Raw genomic sequence first — 24,143 nt, 5'->3', positions numbered from 1 at the left:
GCGCCGGCGCAGCTCGGGGGCGTCGGCGGAGGAGGCGGCGGCCGTGGCGCTGGGAGCTCCTGTCACCGCTGGGGCCCGGCTGGGCGGGAGTGCTGGAGACGTGAGGGCGCGAGGGCCCGGACATGGGGCCCGCCAGCCCCACCGCTCGTGGTCTGGGCCCGCTCCTGCGGTTGCTGCCACTGTTGCTGCTGCTTCTGCGTGTGCAGCTCGCCGAAGGGAACCTGGCCGGTGGGAGCCCCAGCGCGGCCGAGGTGAGCCCCGGCTGGGCCCTAGGGGGTGGGGGAAGGGGCGGGACCGGGCCTCTGGACCCCGGGGCGGATAGGTCCGGAGCAGAAAGCGCAGACTTTTCAGCCAGGTGGCCAGCCGCCAGGCGCCCCTAATAGCACTAGGCATTCAGAAACCCTTAAGTCCAGGCCCCAGCGTCGTCCCGAAGTCTAGCCCCTTCAGACCCTCTCGACCTAGGTGACTCAGCCCCAGCCCCTGCCCATCTGAATAGGACCCGCCGGGCAGCAAGGCACCTAGAGCCAAGAATCTGGGCCCCTTTTATCCTCGGGACCCATATGAAGGCTCCCGCAAGGCTCCCAGAACGCAGGAGGCTAGACCTCCAGCCACCGCCCCCCCAACCCAGGATGTAGCTCTCCATCCCCCAAGGACTTAGTGTCCAGGCCTGCAGGGCCCTGAAGCCAGGCCTTGTGGTCTTTCCACTCGAGAATGCGAGCGTGAGCTAGGGACGGAGGGAGGAGGGGGCAGAACGCCTGGGTTCTGGCCTCCTCCCCCGCCATTCAAGTTTAACCCCTTCGAGCTCCAGTGCGGCTGCGCTGGGGTGGGGGGCGGGGCTTGCCTCCGCGGCAACAAGGCCTTGAGAATCCCGGGAGACCCCGAGTCGCCATAGCAACGACAGAGCTGGGGCGGCCCCCGGCCCAGTGGGAGCTGTTTCCCAGGGAACCGAACCTCCACAGAGGCGGGTGCGCCGTGGTTGATGGAGGGGGCTGGTACTGGGGATGTGACCATCTGGGTCCTAGGGAGCAAAGGACCGGAGGACTCACATGTCAGCGTCCCCTGTACACTCGCTGACCCCTCCGCCCCCACCCCCAGGCCCCAGGGTCTGCCCAGGTGGCTGGACTATGCGGGCGCCCAACCCTTCACCGGGACCTGCGCACCGGCCGCTGGGAACCAGACCCACAGCTCTCACGACGCTGTCTCCGGGACCCGCAGCGCGTGCTGGAGTACTGCAGACAGGTAGGCGGGACCGACTGGGAGGGGCGTGGCCAGCAAAAAAGCGGGTCCAAGTTGGGGCCAGGTTGCCCTTAAGAAGCTAGCCGTGCAAAGCAAGGTACGGGGAGGTTGAGGGGTTCAAGAAGGCATGGGAAGCTAGGGGACATGGCCAACAAAGAGGGGAAGTTAGGATAGGACAGGACCTGTTTTTGAGAAACTAGGTCAAGAAAAGGGAAGAACCGTGCAAACACGGCCAGCTGAGGACAGTGTCCAATGATGAGATGGAATTTAACAATGTGGTGGACACTTTAAAGAGCAGGTGTAGGTGGGCGTGGCAAAGAAGAGGCGGGGCTAAGACAAAAAGACCTCGTGGATTCGAGTGACTGGGAAAGGGGTGGAACCCAGTGGGAGAGTGGAAAGCTAGGAGGTGTGGCTGTGAAAAAGCAGGTCTAACACAAAGAGAAAGGATCCTGAGAGGCCAGAGGCGAGGCTTAAAAAAGGGTGGAATCTATGGGGAGATGAACTTGATTGGGGGAAGGGGCAGAGGCTACTAGAAAAGAGGTGGGCTTAAAGGGACAGCTTTGGGGTAATGGAGGGACCTTCGTAAAGAAACACGACAGGCAAAGGGGCGGAGCCTAAGGATGGCAGGGAGAGGTACTAAGGGGCGTGGCCAATGGCTTGTGGAGCTTAGATATCTAAGTCCTGTTCTACAGAGAAGCCCACCTAGGGAAGAAAAGTTCTTTCGAATACTAGAGCCTTGAAAAGGGACATGCCAGCGCAGGAACGCACCTGGCAGGGGCGGGGCAGAGGGCTGATTGCCCGACTTGGTGCCCCCAGATGTACCCGGAGCTGCAGATTGCACGTGTGGAGCAGGCGACGCAGGCCATCCCCATGGAACAATGGTGCGGGGGTGCCCGGGGAGGCCACTGTGCCCACCCCCACCACCAAGTTGTGCCTTTCCACTGCCTGCGTGAGTCACAGGCTGGGGGGTTGGGGAACGGAAGGTGGGGGGTTGGGTGGTAGTCTCCAAGGGGTGAGAGTCTGGCCCTGGTCTCAGGTTCACATTAGGGAGCTAGGTGCCTGGATCCACAGTGGGACAGAAGCCTCTGAGGATAAAAGATCTGGATTCTGGGGTGGGGGGGAGTGGGTAGGGCTAGTGGCTGTGGGAGTGTCTCACACCGATGCCCTCCGATTTTCCAGCCGGTGAATTCGTGAGCGAGGCCCTGCTGGTGCCTGAAGGCTGCCGGTTCTTGCACCAGGAGCGCATGGACCAGTGCGAGAGTTCAACCCGGAGGCAGCAGGAGGCGCAGGAGGTAAGTCCTCACCACCCCTCCCCAAGAACCCAGAATTCCAATCCCCTAACACCCTCCTCCTCCACAACCCCCTCTTCCCAGTGGGACAGAACCAGGAATCCAGGCTCCAAGCCCCATCAGCTCCTAAGACTCAGGCATCCAGGCTCCCCCTCTACCCTTCCTTACCCCTTAGTCCTGGTATCTGTGCCCACTCTTCCCACAGGCCTGCAGCTCCCAGGGCCTCATCCTGCATGGCTCAGGCATGCTTTTGCCCTGTGGCGCGGATCGGTTCCGAGGTGTGGAATATGTGTGCTGCCCGCCTCCAGCAACCCCCAACCCATCTGGGACAGCAGTCGGGTGAGTGAGAGGGAACCTTCCAGGCCTAACCCTCCAGGCTCCTGAGGCAGGAGATGGAAGCCTGGGGGCCTGGGCCCAGGTTCTTATTTCCTTGCATCTTCTGCTCCCTCAGTGACCCCTCCACCCGGTCCTGGCCCCCGGGAGGCAGAGTTGAGAGGGGCGATGACGAGGAAGAGGAGGAATCCTTCCTGCAGCCAGTAGATGATTACTTTGTGGAGCCCCCACGGGCTGACGAGGAAGAGGAGGAGGAGAGAGTCCCATCCTCAAGCTCCCAGACCCCTGCAGGGGTCAGCAAAGGTGAAGCCATCTCTAAACCCCACCCTCTCCACCCTAGAAAGAGGAAGATTTAAGAGAGCTTTGGTGTAGGGGCATTTGAGGAGGGACCTGCTGGGGAGAAGCCCTGTAGGGGGAAATGGGAGGGATGGTAATGGCTTTGGATAAAGTAGAGGTGGAAGGGCTACCCTGTGAGGAATGCAAAGAGTAAGGGTGGTTTGGGGGTACCCAGAAGTGGAGGAGCCATTTGGTAGGTCTGAAGGATTATTTGGAGGAAAGCTTGATTGTTAGTGTGATAGATTCCTAAGCTTTGCAAGAACAGGTCCAATTCAGAACCACATCTTGTGTGATGCCAGGCAGCAGCTGTGGTTGAAGTGAACACACAGGGGTCTCCACTGCACTCTAGGAAATGCAGTTCTCTGGAAAGGGAAGCTGACCTGGAGCTAGGCTTCAGGCTGACTCCCAGATTCCCGGCCTTGCAGTGACTCCCACCCCAAGGCCCACAGATGGTGTGGACGTGTACTTTGGCATGCCTGGAGAAATCAGTGAGCATGAAGGCTTCCTGAGGGCCAAGATGGACCTGGAGGAGCGCAGGATGCGCCAGATTAATGAGGTGATGGTACTGGTGGCCCCAGGATCCCCCATAACACAGAGCTCCCTAATTACCAGGGAATTCCTCAGAAACACATTGAGACTACCTCTCAAGGCTCCCCAAGCCTCCATCATCCCCTAGCCCTCAACCCACCCCTAAGATGACCAAGGATCCCCAACCCACCTAGAGTCCCACTGAGACACCACCAGATTCCATGGCAACTCTGAAGCATGGTACTCTTCCACCTTAAATTCCTTCTGAATCCTCTCTCTCGGCGATCCAAGAGGCCATGGGACTCAAGGGATCTGGCGACTCTGAGGAAGGATGGGATGTGGGGACTTACTGGGTACAGCAGAGTGGCTTCTAGGATCCTGAAGCTCCCCTTGTCCCCAGGTGATGCGTGAGTGGGCCATGGCAGACAACCAGTCCAAGAACCTGCCTAAAGCTGACAGACAGGCCCTGAATGAGGTAGGACAGCCTCCAGAGTGTCCTACTTGGGTACTTGGGCCTGTCCACTACCTGGGGCATAATGGGCTTCAGCTTGGCTTAGGCTTTTTCTGACTTCATCCAGTTTCACCCCTTCCTACTGATATGGGCTTCTCCTGGTCCCACCCCTACACTTGGCTCCGCCCCTCTTGGCCTACATCCAATCTGACTTTGCTTTCCTCTTCTTCCTCCTCCCACTGGCCATATTTTACCTTGTCTTAACTTGATCCTAACCTCTGAGGGCTGACTCTGGAGGCCTCTCCCAAGCCAGGACACTGCAGACACAGCCAAGTCCTTCTCAGCCTCTCTTTGATGCTCAGCCCTGCCCCCCCCACTCTGGTCCTGCCACTCTCATTTCACTTTTACCCAATCCCTCCTCAGTAGACCCAGCCTCATCACTCTCCCACCCACCTCTCTCAGCCTCACCTTGGCACAGCCCTACCCTGTGTAGACCTGGCTCAGCTTAGCCCCATTCCCTGACTCCCGCTTCCACCCTACTCAGGCTTATTTAGGTATAGCCTGTCTCCAGTGGGCCCTGCCCAGGCCTAAGCCCCACCTTTCCTGCAATACTTGGTCCCTTTCAGCTTCACACAGGCCAGCACTCTTCACTCTTCCTACCCATTCAGTGGACACCTTCACCTGGGCTCCCAGTAGAGCTGATCCTGCCCCTACTCTACCCGGCCCCTCCAGCCAGTCTCTTGTCTTCTAGTCCCACCCCAGGTCAACTCTGTCCAGGCCTGGATCCATGGTGCCCCACCCTGCTTGTGGTCCAATAGCCCTCCCTTTCCAGACTCTCTTTGACCTGGGTTTCATCTGGCTATGCCTCTCTCCTGACCCTGTGCCCACCCCGTCACCAGCATTTCCAGTCCATCCTGCAGACCCTGGAGGAGCAGGTGTCTGGTGAGCGACAGCGCCTGGTGGAGACCCATGCCACCCGAGTCATCGCCCTGATCAATGACCAGCGCCGCGCCGCCTTGGAAGGTTTCCTGGCGGCGCTGCAGGGGGATCCGCCTCAGGTACAGGAGCCATGGGGGGCGGGGGGGGGGCGCGCAGAGGGTAGAGGGTGGAGAGGGCTGGGACGGGCCTGGGCAGCATCCATCCCTTCCACAGCCAGAGCGGGTCCTGCTGGCCCTGCGGCGCTACCTGCGAGCTGAGCAGAAGGAGCAGAGGCACACACTGAGACATTACCAGCATGTGGCTGCCGTGGACCCCGAGAAGGCCCAGCAGATGCGCTTCCAGGTGCTCAGTTCTTCCAGCTCCCAAATACTCTGCCATCCCTCGGACCTTGGTCTCTCAGACCCCGTCCCTCAGACTCTTCTCTTGCCCCTCAGATCCTCTTTCTTTTTTTAACAATTCATTTATTTATCTATTTCTTTGGGGCTGCACTGGGTCTTTGTTGCTGTGCAAGGGCTTTCTCTGGTTGCGGCAAGTGGGGGCTGCTCTTCCTCGTGGTGCTCGGGCTTCTCACGGCAGTGGTTTCTCTTGTGGAGCACAGGCTCTAGGCATACAGGCTTCAGTAATTATAGCCCGGGGGCTCAGTAGTTGTGGTGCATCAGCCCAGTTCCCTCGTGGCATGTGGGATCTTCCCGGACCAGGGATCAAACCTGTGTCCCCTGCATGAGCAGATGGATTCTTAACCACTGGACCACTGGGAAATCCCTCAGACCTTCTATCTGCCCTGTGGACCTCCTTCCTCTCCCTCGATCCCCCCTTCGGTGCCTGGGATCCATTCTGATCCCTCAGATCCTTACTTCCTGACCCTGGAACACTGCCTCCATCACCCGCTGTGCCTCTGACCCCTTTCTTGTTCTTGAATTCCCACTTCCTGTCCTTTGGATTCTTATTTCCTGTCCTAGAATCCCCCTCCTGTGCCTGGAACCCTGTTCCTGTCCCTCAACGCTCCTTCTTCCATAACCTTGCTTGTTTCTCCCCAAAACCCTTGTTCAGTGCCTTTAGACCCTAATTCTTATTTTTTGGATGCTCTCTTCCTGTCCAAGAATACTGATTCTGTGCTCTTGAGCTCCAAACCTTGCCCTTGAACCACATCGTTTCCAACGTTTTTAACAAGCTATATTTATTTATTTTTAATTTTTGGCCACACTCTGTAGCACATGGGGTCTTAGTTTCCTAACCAGGGATTGAACCCACACCTCCTGCATTGGAAGGCAGAGTTTAACCATTCGACCACCAAGAAAGTCCCCACATGACTCTCCAATTCTACTTCCTTCTCCAGAACCCCCTCAAACCTTGCTTCCTACTCCTCAGACCCTACTTTCTACCTCTTCCCCGACTCATCTACATTTCCTGACTTCTATACTATAGTCCTTGTACCCTAGACTTACCTTACTTCCTGTGCCCAACTTTTCCTAGCAGCTACTCCTTTTCCTTCTTCCTTACTTTCCTTCCGAAGACTCTCACATCCTGTCTTCCATACATCTTTTCCTTTTCATTGTATTTTGCTTCTCCTCCTCTAGTTTCCTGCCCTCCATGGCCCAATTCCTGGCCCCTGTACCCTCCTTCCTGTCCATTGTAGGTGCTACTTGTCCTGGGACCCTCCTAACCTTCCTCCTTCACCCTGCCTCAGTTTCCCCTTCTGTAGCCCACATGGCTCAGTTCATCCCTCACACTCACTCCCCAACAGGTGCAGACCCACCTTCAAGTAATTGAGGAAAGGATGAATCAGAGCCTGGGGCTGCTTGACCAGAACCCCCGCCTGGCTCAGGAGTTGCGGCCCCAGATCCGTGAGTGCCCGACCATGACCCCCCAACCTTTGACTCCCCTGCCATTTCAGTTATCTATTCCTATGTAACAACACCACCCACCCACCCACACACACAAACTTAGTGGCTTAAATCAATCATTTTCACTGCTCGTGATTCCACCATCTGGGTTTTGCTGGATGCTTCTTCTGCAGGTCTTGTCAGTAGGCAAGCGTGTAGCTACCTTGGACTAACAGGTCAGCTAGAGGCTGGAACTCTGGCACGAATGAGCCTCTCCCCCTCCAGAGAGGTCTCTCTTCTCCATGGAACCCCTCCATGCAGTCTCTCTAGCAAGGCACGTGGACTTCCGTGGTGGTTCAAGCTCCCCAAAGCACCAAAGTAGAAACTGCCAGGTCTTCTTAAGACCTGGGCCCACTTGGTTAAAGCAAGTCACACCCAACCCAGATTTACACTGTGAGGTCTATTCAAAAGCATGAGTATCAGGAAGTGTAACACACCCCCCCACCCCAGAGCCCCCAGATCGATTGTAACTTCCTCCTGGATGTCGCATGCCTAACCCTTATTCTTCTGCTCTGTAAGGAGGCCATTCTCTTATTTATCTATTTGGCTACACCCTGTCTTTAGTTGCGGCATGCAGGATCTTTAGTTACGGCATGTGGGCTCTTGGTTGCGGCTTGTGGATTTTAGTTCTCTGACCAAGGATCGAAACTGGGCTCCTGCATTGGGAGTGTAGAGTCTTAGCCCCAAACCACCAGCGAAGTCCTGAGGAGGCCATTCTCTTGAACTTCAATCTCCCTCCTCCAACATTCAGCTCGCTACTTTCCCACATCTCATGTACGGCTCCCCCCCATCATGCTTATTGTTAGGGTGCCATTCATTCACCCTAACAGGCACCATCCTGTTCTGTGAATCCCTGTGCTCATGAAATCACCCCCTTTCTGCATGTTCCACTCAGAGGAACTCCTTCACTCTGAACACCTGGGCCCCAGTGAGCTGGAAGCCCCTGCCCCAGGGGGCAGCAGTGAGGACAAGAGTGGGCTACAGCCCCTGGATTCCAAGGATGGTGAGTTAACCCAAATATACATAATCCCAGACTTTGGGGGACAGGCCCTCAACCTCAATTCTCATCCCCTAAAGTCTGGAGGTGTCTTAGCCACTGGGTGAGCGGTAGAGGGTGGGAAGGAGTGTCTGGGTTGTGGAGGCCTCTGGAGGGTCCTCGATCCTCCTACCTCGGCCCCTGGGAGGGGGTGTCCCCACACTTTCTTCAGTGATGCTCTCCTCTCTTCACGGTTCCACCTGTCTTGTCTCCTCTGGCTGCCAGCAGACACCCCCATGGGCCTTCCCAAAGGTGAGTAGCTCGCAGAGTAGCCCCTGGTCACCACATCCCTCTGAGTCCTTGAGCCCAGAGTGGAAGAGGGCCCACACACTGGGAACCCCAGGCCTCCTGGGGTGGGATCTTGTGCCCCTCCGACCCTTCCTCAGGCGGGGTTATCACCATTCTGGACTCTCAGGAATGAGATAGGATTTGGGGGTTATGGTCCACAGAACAAGATGCCGCGTCCTCTGGGAAAGACAAGGTGACCCCCCTGGAGCAGTATGAACGGAAGGTAAGCCAGTCAGACCTGTGGGCACCTGAGGCAGGGTAGGAGGGGGCCTGGACTCTTAGGTCTGCAGGAGGAACGCGCGGGGGGCTTGGATTCCTTGGCCTCGGAGGGAAGAAGGGGCTGAGGACATGGACTCAGGGTCCTAGGGGAGAAGAGGGCTGGGGGATGCCCTCCTGGGCCCAGGGGAGGAGGGGGGTGGAGCCCAGACTCCTGACACCTCCTACTCCCCCAGGTGAATGCGTCTCTTCCAAGGGGCTTTCCTTTCCACTCATCGGAGATTCAGAGGGACGAGCTGGTAAGAGGAGGAATATTCAGGGCACTTAGGGGGAGAGATCAGAGGTCAGTGGCTAGACTGTGACTCCCAAAGGCACACAGGGCCCTGGTCAGCCTCAAAGATGACCCTGGTGCCCTCTCCTCCCACTGCAGGCCCCAGCTGGCACAGGTGTGTCCCGAGAGGCCGTGTCCGGTCTGCTGATCATGGGAGTCGGCGGGGGCTCCCTCATCATCCTCTCCCTGCTGCTCTTGCGCCGGAAGAAGCCCTACGGGGCTATCAGTCACGGAGTGGTGGAGGTAAGGGGCACAAAGACCTGGAGTGGGGAGGAGCCCCAGAGCCCAGATCTGTCCCTACGGCCCATTCTCCCACCCCTGCCCCCGTTGCAGGTGGACCCCATGCTGACCCTGGAGGAGCAGCAGCTCCGTGAACTGCAGCGTCATGGCTATGAGAACCCCACCTACCGCTTCCTGGAGGAACGACCCTGAACCAACCCCCTTCACCCCTTCAGCTGAGCCCAGGCCTTCCCCCTTCCTGGAACCCCTGAACCCTAACTCCCAGCCTGGGGGAGAGGGTGAGAAAGTTCATTTCAGACCCTTTGTGAGGGGGTTGGAAATTCTTATTTCCCCTTTCCAATTCCAAATTCCATCCCTAAGAAATCCCTGGGTATTCCCAGCTGCCCTCCCCGCCTCCTTGAGACCTCCTCACTTTAATTTATTTTGTACATTAATTTATTGTTCCTTAAGGTGACCAGCAGCTTGGTCCTAGTGTCTGTTGTTCCCTGAAACTCATCCTCCCATGTGTCCTCCACTAATATCCCAATAAAGTCCTCTTCCCCACCAGGCCATCTTTTGTCTTTCTGGGGGAATCAGGGTGTAATCAGTTCTGGACATTGGTGCAACCCCGCCCAGACCTCCTTCACATTTTTAAACAGTGTGTGCTCAGTTGCTCAGTCATGTTGAACTCTTTGCAACCCCATGGACTGCAGCCTGCCAGGCTCCTCTGTCCATGGGATTTTTTAGGCAAGAATAGTGGAGTAGGTAGCCATTTCCTCCTCCAGTGGATCTTCCCAACCCAGGAATGAAACCTGCCTCTCCTGTGTCTCCTGCATTGGCAGGTGGATTCATTACCAAAGCTTTAAATCCGGGTGGGACCTTGGAAGAGGGCGGGGTCCAGAGATCTAGGATAGGCTCTCCCGCCCACCCAGGAGCTTTCCGTGGTACTGAACGGACTGCCCTTTCTAGGCCAGTATCAGCTAGGTTTCAGGCTGGACTCCAAGGAGACTTTGCAAATTCCCCCTGCCTTCTACTCATACACAGTCACATACAACATCCATCCCTGACCTGTGAGCTCAATGAGGGACAGGGAATCTTGAGCCATACTTCCTATCCCTGAGTCTTCATCCCTTCTTGGGGAGGTGATAGGAATCCCCGTGGGATGTGGAAATTCACCCACGTGTCCCAGTAAGGGTTATGTGTTGTCTGCAACTGCATCCCATTTTGTAATGTGCCAGAGCTATCCCTCCATACATTACTTGTTTCAGGAGGGTTGTTATGAGGATTAAAAGGAGTAATATTTATTGAGACATTGGAATTGTGCCTGGCATTTCATATTTGTTGAATAAATTCTAAAATGACATGGGAGCAAACTCATATAGCACCCCGTGGCAGGCACTGATCCAAGGGCTTTACATGCAATGGCACACTTAATCACCCCATGAAGTAGGTACTACAACTATCCTCATTAATAGATTAGGAAATGGAGGCAAAGAGACGTTTCATCACATTCTCAAGGTTGCCATCTAGGAAGCGTTGGAGCTAGAAATTCAACCCAGAAAACCTGGCTCCAGTGCCCACACTCTTGGCCATTTTGCTAACCTCCTGGCTAATAACCCATGGATGTCCCATATGGTGTTCAGGTTGCTCACTGCAAAATTTCATCTCCTAGACATTGCAGATCGCATTTTTACCACAGCTTCCCAGCAGATGGCAGTAATGTGTTGTGTCCCAGTATCAGGCTAGCACAATTTTCTGACAGACTACTAAGGGAGGGAGCTGCTGCTGCTGCTGCTAAGCCGCTTCAGGGAGCAACATTTCTATTTTTGCCGAAGGACCAGTGAGCTCACCGTGGTGAGCTCTACATAATATATACATATAAATATAGGTCATGTATGTTAAATATAGACATGATAAGTATTGGGAGAAAGATGTCTACATGATGCAAGTTGGATACAATGTTACAGTTTTATTAAGAACCCAGTTTCTGGGACTTCCCTGGCGGCCCAGTAGTTAAGACACCACGCTTCAACTTCTGGGGGCACGAGTTCGATCCCTGGTTGAAGAACTAAGATCCCACATTCCTTGCAGTGTGGTCAAAAAAAAGAACCCAGTTAGTGACATCATTCTGATCTGGTTTTAACATCAGTTCAGAAATATGTAACTAGCACTACAAGCAGGGGAAAACCTGCCTTTCTATTTACACAGCCAAGGGTGATTAACAGGCTAACAATCGGTAAGGAGCTCTGAGCAGGTGGGATAGAAAATGAAAGGCCATTTTGCTCAATATGCTCAGTGCATGATTCCTTAAGAATATTTGCATTTTAATGGCCATACTTAGAGTAATTAGTTTAAAAACACTGTTTTATTGAAATTCCAGCAGGAAAAATAACTTTACTACTGCTTATTTGATGTTCTTGTGCCCCTAAGCCACTCTTATTTTCCCACTGAAAGCAATTTAATTATTCTTTTAGCAAAGCAGTTTTTCAGAGATATGTTGGGCTTCCCAGGTGGCTCAGTGGTAAAGAATCTGCCTGCCAATGCAGGTGACTCAAGAGAGGTGGGTTCAATCCTTGGGTCAGAAAGATTCCCTGGAGAAGAAAATGGCAACCCAGTCCAGTATTCTTGACTGGAAAATTCCATGGACTGAGGAACCTGGTGGGCCAGAGTCCATAGGGTCATGAAGTCGGACACAACAGAGCGCACACAAACACACATGCAGACATATTATCATGTTAGTGGTGTGTGTGTGAATGTGTGTGTTTTGATACACGTTGGGATACACATATGTCAACAGAATCTAAGATACTATCAAAAATAAATACCATTATTTTGTGTACCACAAAGGAAAAATATGCTGACATTAAACTAGGTCACATAATTGACTGTAAGATGAATTCCTATTAAGTTCTTCCTAGAATTGATGAAATATGACATATTTCCATGAATTTTTCATGGGTCGGCTGCCAGTATGTGAGTACACACAGAGGAGCACACACGTGCTGGTCCAAGGCAGCTGATGTGGGAGACTTGCGCTGGTACCACCAGTGACCCCACCTCCCAGCCTTCTTGTCCTTGGGTAGTACCCTCCTCCCCACAGATTCTGGGCTTGGCCACATGACGGACTTTGACCAATGTGGTGTCAGCAAGCATAATGTGAGCAAGGGCTTGTTCTCTTGAAGCTACCACGTGAAGGGATCCTCCTTCCCTCCTGGAGGGACCAGAGAGGGATGTTTGGTTCACTCTCGGGGGTTTCAGCCATCTTGACCGAACTCTCAGACATGTGAATGCCATCGTCTAGCCCAAGCAGGCCTCCAGCTGACTGCAGCCACAGGAGTGACCAAAGCAAGACAGCAGAACTGCCCAGCTCAGCCCAGCCCAGATTGCAAAATCATGACCAAAAAAAGTGGTGGTTGTTTTAAGCCTTAGTTCTTGAGGTAGAGACACTGGTTTGCACCCTCAAGTGTGCTTAGTTTGCTGTCCGTGAGAGGCTCCAAGCAGTGGGGGCTGACACGGCTCAGAGGGCTTTCTGGAGGGATGAGATTGGAATGGAGGCCAGAACAGAGGCTGTGGGGCAGATATGAGAAGGGGGCATTGCGGAGGCCTTCTGTCTTTAGTTAAGGTTTCTCCAGAAGCAGAGGCTGAGGCAGGGATTTGAGGACATGATTACCTGGAAGGGGTGGAAAACACTGGTGGGGGAAGCAAGAAGTGACACAGAAAAGGGAAAAAGCTGCCACGAAAGGGCATGTTAGCAAGCCAGAACCTCTGGGTAGAGAGCTGGAGGTTCATTCCGTCGGGGAACTTTGAGAGCCTGTGTAGAACAGCACAGTCATCCCCACTGATGGCGTGGGCCTGGAGCATTTACATACCATCTCCCTTCAGTCAATCACTGGTTGAGGGCTACTGGAGTGGGAAGAGGCAAAGTGGGCACCAGTGGTCTGAGAAGGCCCACAGGCAAAGACTCACATGCTGGCCCTGGCAGTTAGACCACCAGGTGTTGAGCGCGGAGGGTGACAGGATGTGGACTTGGCCCCCCAACAATGTCTGCTACAACACCCCACCCAGACACATTCACCCAAACACAGCTCCTCAGTCGCTTCCCTGCACCAATGATGAGCGATTAGATAGTAACGGTTCCAGTCCAGGTTGAGTTTAATTGGGAGTTTCAGAGAGGGGAGGGGATTCACTGGAAATACCGAGGTCTGGGACAGGGGCCTGGTTGAGTTCTGACTTAAAAAGACCTAGGGGACTCTAACTTAGGAGAGTCCTTCCTATGTCTCAGGGTTAGGGACCTGAAGGGGGTGGGTCCCAGGGAGGTCACTGGGTCATCTTGGAGCTCTACTGGGATGGTACCAGAAGCTGTTTTGGGGGGTTCCAAGTACCATGTAAGGGAGTTATAACTGCGGTTCCAGGTGTAAAGAGCTGAGTTAGCGGAAGGGACCCCGAAAGATCCTGCAGGGGAAAAGGTTGGGGGGTCTACGGTGTTTCACAGAAACAATCAAGGGGCCTCGATTTCACAGAAATCATCAAGGGGGCTCCTTGTGGGTGGGGGAGGGGTATCATACCACCCCAAATATTGGGGACTGTTTACCCCCTAGCAGCCATTTTGGGGTTTTAATGTAAGACCCCAAAGGCTGGACACTGTCCACATACATTATCACGGATTTGCAACATTAGCATACGCTGGTTGTCCCACAGGACGGTGGGGACTGGAAAATCAGTCCAGGTTCTGGGTTTGCGTCCTAAGAGGACAGGCCTGGGGGTGCCACTCGGCTCCTCTTCAATAGCTGCCGGAGCTGTGGACAAGACAAGACAGGAGAGAAGTTTGAGAGGCTGCAAGGAGAGATGGGGCAAGCGCACCCTGTGAAGTTGGGGGTTAGAGAGAAGTGAATCGAGTCAGATGGGTTTGAAGGTCAAACGTGTGGGAATGGGGGTGAAGCCTTGTGCACACAATGAATCAAGGCTCCTGAGCAAAGGTGTTGCTGGCTGGGAGTTCCCACCTTGGGATTAGCATTGAGGACTGGGAGTCCAAGGGGAGAAGCTAGGAGTCAGAGTCACATTTGAGGGTCAGAAGTCCCACTCTGGGGTCAGGACTAAAAGTCAGGGGGCCAGAGGTCATCCTGGGGATCAAAGGTCACACCTTAAGGTCAGGATTCAGGGTTAAAAGTAGAGGTCATACTGAGGTCAAGGTTGAAATAGAGGTCAGGAGGCGTCACCCTTATCAGGCAAGGGAGCAGACACTGAGGTCCAAGGTCACTTTTGTTTTTTGGCTGTGCTGCGTGGCATGTGGGATCTTAGTTCCCAGACCAGGGATCAAACCCATGCCCCTTGCAGTGGAATTGGGAAGTATTAACCATTGGACTGCCAGGGAAGTCCCTCAAGGTCACATTTTGAAGTCAGGGTCGGAGAAGGGTCAAGGTCACCTTCTGAGACTACAAGTCACCCTCTAAAGTCAGGAATGGATGGAGTCAGAGGTTCTCCCTGCAGTCAGGGATAGCTCAGTGCTCACCCCCTCGGGGCCCGGCCCAGGCCGTAGCAGGTGGACAGGCTGCTCATTCTCCAGATTGCGCAGTGTTGGATCCGCTCCAGCTGCGAGCAGGCGCCGCACAATGGCCTCCTGGGCTGGCCCAGGGGGCAGGGCGGCCGCCATGTGGAGGGCAGTGTTCCCATGGGCCTGGAGACAGTGAGGGGAGGACTGCTAAGGAAGCAGACTCAGCTGGCCTGGGCTCTCGACCTCATACTCTATTCTGCCACATTCACGTCCCACATGTCCCCTCTCACGTCCCAGAGCCCTGCTCCACACCACATCCCACACAGCCCTCTATGCCCAACACATGCCCCAGGTCTAGGTCCACATCCTATACATCGTCCCCTCCACAGCCACAGCCCACAGAACCCCCAGCATCCAGCTGCCCATCTCTGCCACATCTCACCCAATCTGCACATTCCAGCCCAGGCCCCTACCTTCAGGTTGACAAAGGCCCGCAGGTCTCCCCGTGGCAGCGACAGTAGCAGCTGAACCAGGGTCGGGTTGGCGGCCTGCACAGCCAAGTGCAGAACAGTCTTGTTGCTCTTGATCTCCTGTGGAGAGGGGAACGGCAGAGGTCAGGCCGGTCCTCATACCCAGGCCTCCACCCATGGAACCCAAGAGCCTTTAGAGACTCTGCTCCTCTTTTGCAAGCACCCATATGTGCATTATACAGTTGTATGCACTGTGCACTCTACAAGAATACCAAATTTAAGGGGTGCCATTCAGATCATGGAGCAGTGGTAAAGACTTTGCCTGCCAATGCAGGAGACACAAGAGACATGGTTTCGAGCCCTGGGTTGGGAAGATCCCCTGGAGGAGGAAATGGCAACCCACTCCAGTATTCTTGCCGGGAAAATCCCACAGACAGAGGAGCCTTGCGGGCTACAGCCCATTGGGTTGTAGAGTCGGACACAACTGAGCAATTGAGTGAACACAAGCACACATTCAGATCATAAGCACCACTGAACTGTATATTCATGAAGACAGTTTTCCAGCCCAGGTATCATTGAGAAAAAGACTCCTGTTCTAGTCCTCCAACGGAGCTCTCTGGATCTCTGGACTAGCAGCTGCCCTGGCCAGCCCATGTTCTATTGAACACAGTAAAATGCACCCACATCCCACATGGACTATTTTATCTACAAGGATGGGAGCTGAGAAGCATTTATCAGTGGACTACCTAACCCTGTATCTACTTCCATATTAAGTAGCTCTCTTCATGTTTTGAAGCAAATAAAGACATTTTCCACAATGAAACTTTATTATGTGCCTTCAAAGAATCCCTAATGATAATAAACATGAAAAATTGTGTGTTTAGACATAGGAAACATACTTACTAAAAGGGAAAGGGGGTGGGGGAGGATAAATTAGGAGTTTGGGATTAGCAGAAACAAACTACTACATATAAAATAGACAAACAAGGTCCTACTATGTAGCACAGGGAACTAGACTTAATATCCTGTAATAAACCATAATGGAAAAGAATATGAAATATAATATGTATATATATGTACAAATAAATCACTGTTGTATACCCGAAATTAACACAATGTTGTAAATCAACTATACTTTAATAAAAATTTTTTTAAAAAGGACATATCATTGCAATGTGTGAGCTTTATTTGGATCATAGTTTTTTTGGTTTTTTTTTAATGAAAAAAATAAATGTATGTTACTGTGCTTGCATGCTCAGTCACTAAGTTATGTCCGACTCTTTGTGACCCCATGGACTACAGCCTCCCAGGCTCCTTTGTCCATGGGATTTTCCAGGCAAGAATACTGGAGTGGGTTGCCATTTCCTTCTTGAGGGGATCTTCCCAACCCAGGGATTGAACCCTCGTCTCCTGCTTAGCAGGCAGATTCTCTACTGCTGCGCCACCTGGGAAGCTCGTATGTTACTTTAGAGCCAAAAAAAAATTTGAACACAAGATATTTGATATTATGAGATTGTTAAATTTTTTAAGGTGGAATAATGGTACTGAGGTTAGAAAGAATTCTTATCTTTTAAGACAAATATTTATGGGTATAATTTTACCCATAAAATTATAAGCTTGGATTTACTTAAAAATAATACAGGGAAGTGGAGAAACGAATGGGATAGGACTAGCTATGAGTTACTGGTTATTTATATTGGGTAGGTGGAGTTTATTATATCAATATTATTTTCTGTACTTTATCTGTGTTCAAAGTTCTTTAACTAAAACAAAAAAAATCCAAAACAATGAGTGGATGTGTAATTCTTTCAGCCAGCCTTTGAAGGAGCTACTGTCAGGAAGGAGGAGAATATATGTATTAAGAGCTGGATTCTAGGGTCAGGCCACCTGGGCTTGAATCCCCTCTCTGACACTTACAAGGTACAAGATTTTTGAGCCCTTGAGCCTCAGTTTCATTACCATTAAAATGGAGAAGGCAATAACGGCACACACATCAAAGCATGTTTGTGAGGATTCAATTAGCTAATTGGTGAAACTCAGTGTTTAATAATAGTTAAGTGCTTGATAAATATAAGCTAAGATCATTAATATTATTCCCAGTTGACAACTGGGGCACAGAGAAGTGAAGTAACACGTTTAAGTTCATGCCACTGACAAGGGGCAAGTCAGCATTTATTTAGCCTTCTTGAACATTCAACAACTCCCATGACACATGCCCTCCTTGGGGCTAGCTGTCCATTGCCCAGCTCACCTGGCTGGTGTGATCAGCACCCATGTGCAGCAACATCTTGACGCAAGCCAGCCTGTCCTGGGCCTGGGTACTCAGTACTGGGGGATATAGGTCAGGTGGGTGCATAGCCACGTTGAGGGCCAGGATGGCTGTGTGGAGTGGGGTGAGACCTGCAGAGCAGAGACAGTGAGGACTCTACATCTGGAGCACTCCCCCGGCCCAGCCCCACCTGCCACAACACCCTGCTCACCATTCAACTTACCCTCAAAGTCTCTGGCTTCTATGTCAACTCGAACCCCTGAGTTAATTACAGCCTGGAGGAGAAGGCAGAGAGCTGGCTTAGAGTCTCTCCAGGCCATGTAGCCCTGAAAGTCAGGATCTAGGCAACTTAGTCCATCCCACTCATCCCACCTGCCAAACGGACATACCAAGAGGACTCTTGGGAGCCCATACGTAGCGGCCACGTGTAAGACGGAACGTCCTTGATGGTCAGTGGCGTTGGGTTCCGCTCCTAGGTTCAGCAGATCCTCCACAATCAGGGGTTGGTTGGCAGCAGCAGCCACCAGAAGAGGGGTCTGCAGGTGTCAGGAAAGGTCAGGCTGGGTACCCCCGTCCCCTACCCTCTGAAAACCAGGGACCCAGGCCCCCAGCCCTTTTGTCCTCAGATCCAGGAGACCAAGCCTCTAGCCCTCACCTTGCCCTTATGCTCACGAATGTCCAGATGTCTGTACGCTTGGAGCATCTCAGCTGCGGCGTATGCTGCCCAGCGCAACCCCCGTGCCGCAAACAGGTGCAGGAGCCTGGGGACAGGTGGGGGGCAGCAATGAGCACAGCACCCCAGCTCAGCAGGCAGCCCGCAGACTCCACTCCCCGGTACTCACGTGTCTCCCTCCTCATCCTGTGCCAGCAGCTTCTGGGGCCCCAGAGCCAGCATGTGAGCACGGGCAGCGTCCAGGGATGGTCCAGTGACCACAGGAGGCAACTGTGGAGGTCCTGAGGGGGGCCCAGAAGCCCTCCAGGATCCTGCCTGTGGCAGGGAAGGGTCTGCATAGAGCCGAGTGTCCAGGGGGTCCTGAAGGGTACAGGGGGTGGGGAGAGCCAGTCAGCTGAGAATTCCCTCTTTCCACCACACACATATACATACAGAGTGCTAGGCAGAATGGCTGGGTGTTCCATCTGCGGCCAGAACCCTGGACCTTTGGGCCTCAGTTTTGCCCATCTGAGGAATGGGCTCCTAACTCAGGCATCTCAGAATGCTGTGCTGCATACGGGCAACTGGGCATCTCAGGGACCCTTCAGCATTCAGTTCCCGTTGTCGGTCTCACCTCCATCCCCAGGGGAAACGAACACGGCCGCCCGGGGTCCGAGGGTGAGTAGAAGTCAGGAGTCAGAAAACTTTCAGCAGCAGAAGCAGGATAAGAGTAGAGGCTGTCTGTGCAGGCAGCATGCGTGTTGGAGTCCCAGTCTACAAAGCCAGTGGGGGGCGCCAGGCTGCCAAGTCCAGAACCCACAGTCTCCTGGTGTGCTGGGAAGTGAGTATGGCCTGTGTGTGAGAGGAGGAGCAGGGGCAGGCCCGGTTACCAGAGTCAGGGAAGTAGCAGCCCAGACAGGAGCTGTATGAGGGCCAGCGTCCCCAGGATACAGAAAGCTAGTATTTCTGGGGCACTAAAGGGCTGGAAGTTTGTACTTTGGGGGCCTAAATGCCTGAACACTGAGTGGGTGAGGGCCTAGACTCCAGGCTGGGAGCCTGGGCCCCTGAAGGACTACATGCATAAACTACTGAGCTCCAGAGAATCTGGGAGATCAAACTTCTACCAGGTCTCAGCAAGAATGAGGGCCTAACACCTGAGTTCTGGAAAGTTCTAAGAGCGGGGATGTCTGAGTCCCTGAGGGAACCAAGTGAGATTCCAGACTTACCAGCTTCACCCTCATTCACAGATGGAGTCAGGGGCTGGGCCAGGGGAGGTGGGAACTGTCCCTGTAGAGGCCGAAACAAAAAGAAACGAGGGGGAATTTATCCAGCAGACTTCTCGGCACCCATTCCCCACCTACAGGGCACCTAAGTCAGGACTACATCTCTCATCAGCCCTGAGGGCCCAGCAAGGCAGCAAGTCCTTGCCCACCAGGACACGGCCTCATGGGAGTTGTAGTTTACAGGGCTTTCTGGGGCTCACCGGTAGCCCACCGGCGTCTGGCTGCTGCTGGCGGCGCCTCTGTTCTTCTAGCAGTTTCTTCACCGTCTGTGACGGACAATGGCTGCGCTCATTCCGGCTCACTGCGGGGTGAGGAGGGAGGGAAGTTATCAGGGGTCTTTAAATCACCCAAGGGCGCGGGGGAGTGGATCTGAGCATCCTCCTCGCCCTCCCGCGCGGAAAAAAATGGCATACTGCTGTCGCCTGAGAACTCCAAAGCCAATCTAAGATTTCGGGTGCGGCGCCGCCGCCGCCTCCGCCGTTTCCTTCCTTTTGCTCCGCACTTCCCCTCTGACCCAACTTTCCACCAGCGTCGTGGAAACTAAGGAAGGGGGTGGAGGGCGCCTCTGCAGCCCCCCTCCCCCTGCCCGCCACTTCCGTGAAAAATTCCACCGCACCCCACCCCCAGATCTCCCAGTCCTGAGGAATTCGGGGCGATGCCGGGCTTCCCTCCACAGAGACGCACATCCAGGTTCCCAAATCTCTCTGCCCTAGAAGCTGCCCTGATACTTTTCCTCGGGAAACCAGATATCCGAGTCCCCAGCCCCTCTCCCTGAGGAACCACGAAGTCAACAGCCCGCTGGCTCTTCAAGGATCCAAAAGTTCGGTCCTTGCCCACTTCTTCAGACCCAGGAGTCCAAGCCCCACCCCACAGGAGTCTGGGAGACTCGCAACCGCTATCCCAGGACCCAGGAGTCCGGGCCTCAGCCTACTCCCCTCTAGGACCTAGGAGTCCCAGTTTCCAGACTCCTTGTTCGCAGGACCCTAGAAGACTGAGCCCTCAGCCCTCACCCGGTTCGGGCGGAGAAAGGGTTAAGCGCGGGAGGGCGGACTCGGAAACAGCCCAGACGCGACGCGCTGACGTCACGGCGCTCACGCAAGGGAATCTTCCACCTCCCTCTTCCTCTCTGCCCTATACACCAGGTGTCCGACCCCGAAACGCGATGCGTGGCCAAGCGTGGCGCTCGTGGAATCCCCGCACATGGGGAATTCCTGCTCAGCCCGAGGACCCGGGCCGGGTGGCGACTCGGGAAATCCCAGGGTGGGGGCACGGTCACGGGCAGAGAGCATCCCTGCGGCCAAGCCTCGGACCTTGCCTATCCAGACCTTGGCCAATTTCAAACGCCCCCAAGAACTCAATCCAGCCTCTTTCTAGAGTAGGGCGGCTGGGTCGCCAGACCCTCCTCCTAGGACCCAGGCAGGGCTCTGGGTTTCCCAGCACTTTCACCTCCAGGACCTAAGACTCCGGATCCCCAGTACTTTGGCTCTCCGGACTCGGCGCCCAGAATCCCAGCCGCTCCGGCATCACGACCCAGGACTCTGCACCCTCTGCCCCCTGCACACATGGGGTTCTCACGCTCAGCTTGATGCTAGACCCCTCACTCTTGATGTCCATCTCCGTCCCTCAGAACTTCAGGAGTCCGTCCCCCAGCCCCTCTCTTAGGGGCCGAGCGTACCTCACCTCCCCGTCTCCCAGTTACCTCGGGGATTCCGTGGTGCTGATTGCGGGCCCCCAGGGCCCCGGCCTCGGCGCTGCGCCAGCCTCGCTGCTTTCCCGCGGAGCCGCCGCCGGGTCCCCGATCTTGGACCGGGTCCCCCCGCGAGATTTTAAACGGAGATTCTGCCCCCGCCCAGTCCTGGGCAGGGCCCCGCCCACAAGCCCGGGAGTCCCCGCGGTGCGCTCGAGCGAATCTGGTGTCTGAATGGGCGGAGCTTATTTTGAAGGCCCGACTCCGAGGTCTCCTGGGAAAGAGGAATTGGGAACCCTAACTTTGGTCTGAGGGAGAAGGTGCCTGGGGTGGCGGACTCTTGAAGAAGGAGGGAACTGGGGACCCGAATTTCTGGATCTTTATCCAAGTGGGTGTTGGAGGCCTTGACTTCAAGGCCCTGGGCTGGCAGAGGGTGGGAGGACCCTGCCAGTAATACCAGGTCCAAGGAGAAGGGGGCTGGGGTTCTGGACTCCCTGGTCTCAAGGGAGGAAAGGTCTGTAGGTAAGAGTGATATAGGTGGACTCAAATTTCCCCTCTTCCCCACATCACCTTCTTTTTCAGAGGCCAGTTCTCATTTGTTCATTCGTCATTAAAAAGAATTTATTACTGCAAGGGAGGCACTTTGCTGGGTGCTGTGGTGTAGCTGTGAACTACTGGGAATACTGGGAAGTCGCTCAGTCGTGTCCGACTCTTTGCGACCCCGTGGACTGTAGCCTACCAGGCTCCTCCGTCCATGGGATTCTCCAGGCAAGAATACTGGAGTGGGTTGCCATTTCCTTCTCCAGTGGAACTTCCCGACCCAGGGATCGAACCCAGGCAGGAATTCCCAGCCCTCAAGCAGACTGTCATTCCAGTGGGAGGCTCATTTCTCAGTTCCCATCTTGGTGACCATGTAAATCACATTTCTCCCCTGCTTTCAAGACTGTGCTCTCCTGGTTCTTCTCCCTCGCTTGCTGCTCCTTCCGTTTTCCTGCCTGTTTACTCCTCTTCACCCTTTCTTGGTGTTGGGGGATGTGGTGTTGCTCCTCTGTCTCTACTCACTTCCTTGATGATCTCATCCAGTCTTATGGCTTTAAATAACATCCATGAGCCATCAGTCCCCAAATTTACATCTCCAGACCAGACATCCCATGAACTCAAAAGAGGCCGCTGTGGTCATTCAGCTTCTCCACAGGGAGCTCTATCAGGCATTTCCAACGCAGTTTGCCAAACCTGGGCACTTTTTCCCCTAAACCTGCTTCCCCTCCTTCTCCATCCTGTCAAAGGATTCTCTGTCCTTCTTCTTAGTTGCTCAGACCAGAATCTTTGGTCATCCTAGATCCCTCTCTCTCATACACACTCATATCCACTCTATCACCAAATTTTGTCGTCTCTACTTTAAAAATCTTGCCAAAATCTCCCCAGTGCCCGCACCCTGGTCTACCTGTTATGTCTCACCTAGACAATCATAGCAGCCTCCCTGGTCTCTCTGACCCTCCCCCTGGTTTGTCCCTGAAGGCAGTCAGAGAGATCCATCACCTCTCCCCCTCCCACACAGACACACAGGAAGCAGGTGGCCTTGTCACCAGCAGGGTGACATCCGCTATTGCTGCCTCTCCACTCCCCCATTGTTCCTCAAGACTTCTCTGGACCAAAGCCCTTTGAGAGGTCCCTTCCAGCCCCCAGCCCACCATGGTCCCACCAGGCAACCTCCTGTTCCTGCTTTTGCTCCCAGGTGAAGCCAGTGTTTACGGGGGCTGGGGGGGGGATGTTAGAGTTTTGTGAACAGGACAGTTTGGGGTGGCATCTGAAGGGAGGGGTGCTGAGGGCGGGTCCTTCTCTCAGTGCCCTTTCCTTTCCAGAAATAAACTTCTGGGCCGCTTCTTTGGGAAGGGAAGCTGAATTTGGATGGCTGCCTGTCCATCCCCTTCTACTGCTGGGTCTCTGCCTCTACTTCTGATTTCCTGTCTCTCTCTGGGTCTTTAGGCACTCCCCTCCCACTTGGCCCCTCTTCTCATTTGATCTCTCCGGAATGGAGGTTATTTCTCAGGGCATCTCCTTTCCCTGCACCTTGTTTTGAGAATCACCTCTGCCCACTGATCTGCCTTCCCTCTCCTTCCACAGTGGCTGCAGCTCAGATGACCCCAGGTGAGAAACCAACACCCCCTCCCCTTCGCAGCATCACTTCAGGTCCTGCTTCCATTCCTAAAGTGTGGCCTGTGAGTCCTGAATCTCACTTCTCATCCTCGAGTTGGAGCCGCCAGAGGATCTGCAGCCCTCTCTGGGTCCCCACGTCACCATCTTCATCACCAAACTGAAGGCCCAACAATGCGCCAACCCCCTGACCTGTCTTCAGGGGTACTCACTGTGCCCAAAGCACAGTCCTGGGAGCCCTAGGACATCCCCAGCTTCTCTCCGAATCTCCATCACCCCTCTCCTTCCCCAGGAATTCTGGGACACCCACCACCAAAGTGATTTCCTTTGCATCATATGCCTGAAGCCCAGCCCTGAGTGTCTGGAACCCCCCTCAGCCGCCTTCTTGTCTTGGTCCCCACCCTTCAGGTTCCTGTTCCGGATGTGGGCCCCTCTCTCTGCCACTCCTGGCAGGCCTTGTGGCTGCGGATGCTGTTGTGTCACTGCTAATTGTGGTGGTGGTGTTTGTGTGTGCGCGCCTACGCAGCAGGCCCACCCAAGGTGAGAACAGGGACAGGGCTGGGTCTAAAGGGACAAGATGTCCCCAGAGAGGGGGGTCCCCAGGGCGGGGACCCCCCTTGGGCAAGCCCTCGAGGTTCTGGGGAAACCCTGGGGGCGGTGCTTGGGGGAACTCCTGAGAAAACCCCTGAGGCTGGGGGCCCCCAAGGGGGTGGAGGTGTGGGTGGGAGGTGGGTGGTCAGGCCTCATGCTTTCTCTCCCCCACCCCCAGAAGATGGCAAAATCTACATCAACATGCCTGGCAGGGGTTGACTTCCCTGTAACTGCGAGTTTTGACTTCTGACCCTCTCATCCTGCATGTGGGTGGTGGCACAAGAAAATCCACCCTGCTTTGGGGCTGGAATAAAGCCATTGAAATACCTCTTGTTCTAATTCTTTCTCAAAGAACCTAGGTTCCCCAAAGGCTCTTTCTCATTTATCTGTTTTCTGGGTCCTTGATCCCCCCAGGACCCCATATATCCCCACCCCATCAGCCCAGGGATCTGGAATAACTC

General features: G+C 54.3%; 3 protein-coding genes across 11 annotated transcripts; 2 read left to right on the top strand and 1 right to left on the bottom strand.

Moving 5' to 3' along the window:
- Positions 1 to 5: 5 nt before the first annotated feature.
- APLP1 (amyloid beta precursor like protein 1) lies at positions 6 to 9,655 on the top strand. Of its 6 annotated transcripts, none has more exons than XM_081517197.1 (17): positions 6 to 251; positions 1,096 to 1,239; positions 2,053 to 2,185; positions 2,416 to 2,528; positions 2,731 to 2,864; positions 2,977 to 3,161; positions 3,620 to 3,750; positions 4,123 to 4,197; positions 5,073 to 5,231; positions 5,326 to 5,454; positions 6,857 to 6,956; positions 7,891 to 7,998; positions 8,260 to 8,283; positions 8,481 to 8,542; positions 8,772 to 8,834; positions 8,966 to 9,109; positions 9,200 to 9,655. In XM_081517197.1, exons 1-17 carry the CDS (start codon positions 123 to 125, stop codon positions 9,296 to 9,298), a joined length of 1,932 nt encoding a protein of 643 aa, XP_081373323.1. In that variant the 5' UTR covers positions 6 to 122; the 3' UTR covers positions 9,299 to 9,655. The 6 variants fall into 6 exon arrangements, 5 of the variants coding, with proteins under 5 accessions (XP_081373323.1, XP_081373321.1, XP_081373322.1 ...); XM_081517195.1 differs by having other exon boundaries at positions 8,260 to 8,287; positions 8,458 to 8,542; XM_081517196.1 differs by having other exon boundaries at positions 8,257 to 8,283.
- A 3,564-nt stretch (positions 9,656 to 13,219) lies between these two features.
- On the bottom strand, positions 13,220 to 21,047 carry NFKBID (NFKB inhibitor delta). 4 transcript variants are annotated; one of them, XM_081505780.1, is made up of 12 exons: positions 20,950 to 21,047; positions 19,451 to 19,551; positions 19,194 to 19,254; positions 18,602 to 18,819; positions 18,158 to 18,348; positions 17,971 to 18,076; positions 17,705 to 17,851; positions 17,539 to 17,590; positions 17,298 to 17,446; positions 15,050 to 15,166; positions 14,595 to 14,759; positions 13,220 to 13,881 (listed from the first exon to the last, which is right to left on the bottom strand). In XM_081505780.1, the coding sequence occupies exons 4-12, from the start codon at positions 18,605 to 18,607 to the stop codon at positions 13,828 to 13,830; spliced, it is 987 nt and encodes a 328-aa protein (XP_081361906.1). In that variant the 5' UTR covers positions 18,608 to 18,819; positions 19,194 to 19,254; positions 19,451 to 19,551; positions 20,950 to 21,047; the 3' UTR covers positions 13,220 to 13,827. The 4 variants fall into 4 exon arrangements, with proteins under 4 accessions (XP_081361906.1, XP_081361905.1, XP_081361907.1 ...); XM_081505779.1 differs by lacking the exon at positions 20,950 to 21,047 and adding an exon at positions 19,664 to 20,258; XM_081505781.1 differs by lacking the exon at positions 20,950 to 21,047 and adding an exon at positions 19,935 to 20,258.
- Positions 21,048 to 21,162: 115 nt separating this feature from the next.
- Positions 21,163 to 24,010, top strand: HCST (hematopoietic cell signal transducer). The gene is made up of 6 exons (XM_081505788.1): positions 21,163 to 21,325; positions 21,520 to 21,705; positions 22,496 to 22,672; positions 23,062 to 23,085; positions 23,500 to 23,631; positions 23,861 to 24,010. The coding sequence occupies exons 3-6, from the start codon at positions 22,630 to 22,632 to the stop codon at positions 23,899 to 23,901; spliced, it is 240 nt and encodes a 79-aa protein (XP_081361914.1). The 5' UTR covers positions 21,163 to 21,325; positions 21,520 to 21,705; positions 22,496 to 22,629; the 3' UTR covers positions 23,902 to 24,010.
- Positions 24,011 to 24,143: the final 133 nt, after the last annotated feature.

The sequence above is a fragment of the Giraffa tippelskirchi genome, chromosome 7 (assembly GCF_054371585.1).
Source record: "Giraffa tippelskirchi isolate mGirTip1 chromosome 7, T2T-mGirTip1v1.2.pri, whole genome shotgun sequence".
Taxonomy (NCBI): Eukaryota; Metazoa; Chordata; class Mammalia; order Artiodactyla; family Giraffidae; genus Giraffa; species Giraffa tippelskirchi.
This window is presented reverse-complemented; position numbering and strand designations above follow the sequence as displayed.

Coding starts and splice junctions, on each gene's coding strand:
- APLP1 (XM_081517194.1), top strand. CDS start 123: ATGGGGCCCGCCAGCCCCACCGCTCGTGGTCTGGGCCCGCTCCTGCGG. Junction 3,751..4,122: donor GGATGCGCCAGATTAATGAG/GTGATGGTACTG, acceptor CCTTGTCCCCAG/GTGATGCGTGAGTGGGCCAT. Junction 5,455..6,856: donor CCCAGCAGATGCGCTTCCAG/GTGCTCAGTTCT, acceptor ACTCCCCAACAG/GTGCAGACCCACCTTCAAGT.
- NFKBID (XM_081505779.1), bottom strand. Junction 17,852..17,970: donor TTCGTGAGCATAAGGGCAAG/GTGAGGGCTAGA, acceptor TGACACCTGCAG/ACCCCTCTTCTGGTGGCTGC. Junction 14,760..15,049: donor GGGCCTTTGTCAACCTGAAG/GTAGGGGCCTGG, acceptor CACTGTCTCCAG/GCCCATGGGAACACTGCCCT.
- HCST (XM_081505788.1), top strand. CDS start 22,630: ATGGTCCCACCAGGCAACCTCCTGTTCCTGCTTTTGCTCCCAG. Junction 22,673..23,061: donor GTTCCTGCTTTTGCTCCCAG/GTGAAGCCAGTG, acceptor CTCCTTCCACAG/TGGCTGCAGCTCAGATGACC. Junction 23,086..23,499: donor TGCAGCTCAGATGACCCCAG/GTGAGAAACCAA, acceptor CCCACCCTTCAG/GTTCCTGTTCCGGATGTGGG.